General features: G+C 47.4%; 2 protein-coding genes across 3 annotated transcripts in view; both read left to right on the plus strand.

The window, feature by feature from the left end:
• The first annotated feature begins 2,480 nt into the window (after positions 1-2,480).
• The window catches only part of LOC103274280 (hereditary hemochromatosis protein-like), a 4,969-nt gene continuing 3,788 nt past the window's right edge, over positions 2,481-3,661 (plus strand). For both annotated transcript variants that reach the window (XM_008071735.2, XM_008071736.2), the window contains exon 1: positions 2,481-2,584. In XM_008071735.2, the coding sequence (XP_008069926.1) occupies positions 2,560-2,584 (25 nt within the window). In that variant the 5' untranslated portion in view covers positions 2,481-2,559. The remainder of the gene's footprint in view (positions 2,585-3,661) is intronic.
• Positions 2,979-3,661, plus strand: part of POU5F1 (POU class 5 homeobox 1) — a 13,019-nt gene continuing 12,336 nt past the window's right edge. Inside the window, exon 1 of the mRNA XM_021719428.1 lies at positions 2,979-3,071. The gene's annotated coding sequence lies outside the window, so the exon portion shown is untranslated. The remainder of the gene's footprint in view (positions 3,072-3,661) is intronic.

A 3,661-nucleotide genomic window follows, 5' to 3' on the forward strand; every position in this document is an offset into this window, starting at 1 on the left:
ACCCGCCTGGGCAGCGAGACCTCATCTCTACAATAAATCAAAAAATCAGCCGGGCGTGGTAGCGCATGCCTGTAATTCCGGCTACTTGGAAGGCTGAGGCGGAAGGATCGCTGGAGCCCAGCAGGTCGAGGCTGCGGTGGCCGGTAGCGGCCCCTGCACTCCAGTCTGGGCGACGAGTGAGACTCCAACTCAAAAAAAAAAAAAGACTGGAAGAAGGGAAACTAGTTAGAAAGACTCTAACTATAATCCAAGCATGCCAGAGGAATGTTTATGTTTGACAAAAAATAACAAGTAAAAAATAAGTAGAACTTGGTAATTGTTTGAAACTGGTGGGTGTTGAGGGAGGTGCAGTCTAGGATTAAACACCCATGGGAGGCACACATGCCTGTTGTTTGGGAATATCCAGTTCTGCTATAGATGAAGGGAAAACATGGGATAGAGGGAACTCACAAGAAGTATCACACATAGATAACTAAGTTAGTAATCTGTTAGATAAGTAAATAGAACATATCTGTGTGAACAGAGATAGAAAGACCCAGTAGGCACTAAATATCCACAATACCTGCTGGGCGAAGTGGTTCACGCCTATAATCCTAGCACTTTGGGAGGCAGAGGCAAGAGGATTGCCTGAGTCCAGCCTGGGCAACTTGGCTAGATCTCATCTCTACAATAAATCATAATATATATATATATATATATTAGCTGGGCACGGTGGCATGTGCCTGTAGTGCTAGCTACTTGGAAAGATCACATGAGCCCAGCAGATCAAGGCTGCTGTGGCCGTAAGCGTGCCACTGCACTCCAGCCTGGGTGACTGTGTGAGACTCTGACTCAAAAACAAAAACCCCTAAATACATGAGACATGAGGCACTCAGTATTCATGAAGTCTCAGTTTGACAGGTCAGATGCATACTGCATAACCCACAATTCCGGTTGGGCAGCCCTTCCACCCAAACTTGCATCCTATCCTAAGTATGTTAACCTACCCCAGTGCTTTTCTCTTGCTTCTCACGGTGTGTTTTACAAGTATTTAATAAACCATGTTATTTTATTTTATTTTTATTTTTATTTTTTTTGAGTTGGAGTCTCACTCTGTCGCCCAGACTGGAATGCAGTGGCCGCTCCCGGCCACCGCAGCCTCGACCTGCTGGGCTCCGGCGATCCTTCCGCCTCAGCCTTCCAAGTAGCCGGAATTACAGGCACGCGCTACCACGCCCGGCTAATCTTTTGATTTTATTGTAGAGATGAGGTCTTGCCTGCCCAGGCGGTCTCGAACGCGTGGGCTCAGGCAATCCACTCACCTCAGCCTCCCAAAAGCACGGGATTACAGGCTGAGCCACTGAGCCCGGCTCATGTTATTTTATTTTATTTTACTTTTTGTTTATTTTATTTTTAGAAATGAAGTGTTGACCAGGCTCAATGGGAGGCCAAGGCGAGTGGATTGCCTGAGCCCATGGATTCAAGATCAGCCCGGGATACTTGGCAAGACCTCGTCACTACAATAAATCAAAAATTAGCCGGGCATGGTAGTGCATGCCTGTAGTTTCAGGTACTTGGAAGGCTGAGGCAGAACAATCACCACAACCCAGCAGGTCGAGACTGCGGTGGCTGGGAGCATGCCACTGCACTCCAGCCTGGGTGACAGAGTGAGACTCCAACTCAAAAAAAAGAAAAATAAGGTGTTGTTATGTTCCCCAGGCTAGTTTTGAACTTCTGGGCTCAAGCAGTCCTCCCACCTCGGCCTCCCATAGTGCTGGAATTATAGGTGTGAGCCACTGAACCTGGCCATAAATCATGTTATTTGAACATCTCAGTTTTGTCTGTGAACCTTTTTGCTCCATGACTTCTGGGATTGCTTCATGGTACTGTACTGGGAGGCTACCATGACATCAGTTATTGCCCACACCACAACCAAGATCCAGCTTAAGTAAGCAGACAGGTGAAACAGTGATGCCACCTACTAGGAATATAGAATGAGGGGCAAGTGGTTCCATGGCAAGGGCTAAGAGGAAATGTTCAGTTTTGGATGTATTGCATTTGAGATGATATGGAACCTTAGATCATTATGGCCTAGAGGTAGTTGAATATATTGATGTGAAATGCAGGGATTTAGAGATCTGGGAGTCATGACTTTAAAACAGTGAGCCTGTGGGGAAACAAGAGTTTCTCTTCCCATTTTTCACTCCACATTCCCATTACCTACTCCTTTGGTGCCCTCAAAAACAGCCACATAGCCTCATCTTCTCATGGGCACCTTGCTATCATCTCTCAGACAAGACTTCTGTTAGACTTAACCCTTTCCCACCATTTTTTTTCCCCTTAGCAACCCATTCTCTGCGCTATGACTTCGTTGCCCTTTCCCATCCCCACCCTGGGCAAGCCCCTTATGAAGTCTCAGGCTACCTGGATGACCAGCTATTCTTATGGTGCTGCAAGGAGGGCAGGTGGGCAGAGCCTCGGGCATCCTGGTCTCAGGCCAGGGACTCAAGAGCTTGGGAGAAGCTGATTCTCAGACTGAAGGCCAGAGCGCAGCACCTTGTCATCATCCTGAGAAGTATCATGTCGCAGAACAACCAGAGCCAAGGTGATTGGGGTTGGGGACTAGGGTGGACGCTGGGAAGGAGCAGAGGAGTACAATACAGGCCTAAAGATGTGCAGCTGCACTCATCATTGTTTGACTAAGATTTATTAAGGTCTCTGTAAGGACACAACCCCCCTTTACTGAGATCCTGATTATTATCCCTTCCTCCTGCCTGGGGGATTTAATCCCTGACTCAAACCCTGTTTTATGTTTGTGGTGCCAAAAAGACAGGATCTTGGGTATTGGAAAGGAAAGGACATACCTCCACCCTTTTCCCCAGTCAAGGAATGGGCCTCTAAGCTATGAGCCATTGTCCTTAAGCTCTCCAACCTTCCATTTAGATGAAAGAAAAAAAAAAAAACTTTCTAAAACAGTCTCCCTCTTTCACCCAACCTGTAGTGCAGTGGTGTGATCATAGCTCACTGCAGCCTTGAATACCTGGGCTCAAGTGATCCTCCTGCCTCAGCCTCTATAGTAGCTGGGACTACAGGCATGCACCACCACACCCAGCTAATTTGTCAGGCAAGAAGAATCTTATCTAGCTGCTTCAAATCCAGAAACTAGGACATAACTGGCCTTGTACAGACATACCCACCTCCTAACCCCACCAATAGTTATAGGATCCCTTAAGAACTGGTCAGGGTCCTCAACAAAGTATATTTCTTTTTTTTCTCCCCCTGAGTTGGGGTCTCACTCTGTCACTCAAGTGGTAGTGCAGTAGCACAATCAAGATGATCACAATTCACCGCAGCCTAGAGCTCCTGGGCTCAGGTGATGCTTCCACCTCAGCAACCCAAGTAGATGGGACTACAGGCATTTGCCACCACTTCTGGCTAATTTTTTTATTTTTGTAGAGATGAAGTCTTGCTGTGTTGCCTAAGCTGGTCTAGAACTCCTGGGCTCAAGCAATCTTCCTGCCTTGGTCTCCCAAAGTGCTGGGATTACAAGCATGAGCTACCACACTTGGTCTGTGTAAAGTATATTTCTTTTTTTTTTTTGAGTCGGAGTCTCACTCTGTCACCCAGACTGGAGTGCAGTGGTCGCTCCCGGCCACCGCAGCCTCGATCTGCTGGGCTCCGG

Source organism: Carlito syrichta, unplaced genomic scaffold (assembly GCF_000164805.1).
Source record: "Carlito syrichta isolate Samal-C Ts95f unplaced genomic scaffold, Tarsius_syrichta-2.0.1 Scaffold314703, whole genome shotgun sequence".
NCBI classification, from domain to species: Eukaryota; Metazoa; Chordata; class Mammalia; order Primates; family Tarsiidae; genus Carlito; species Carlito syrichta.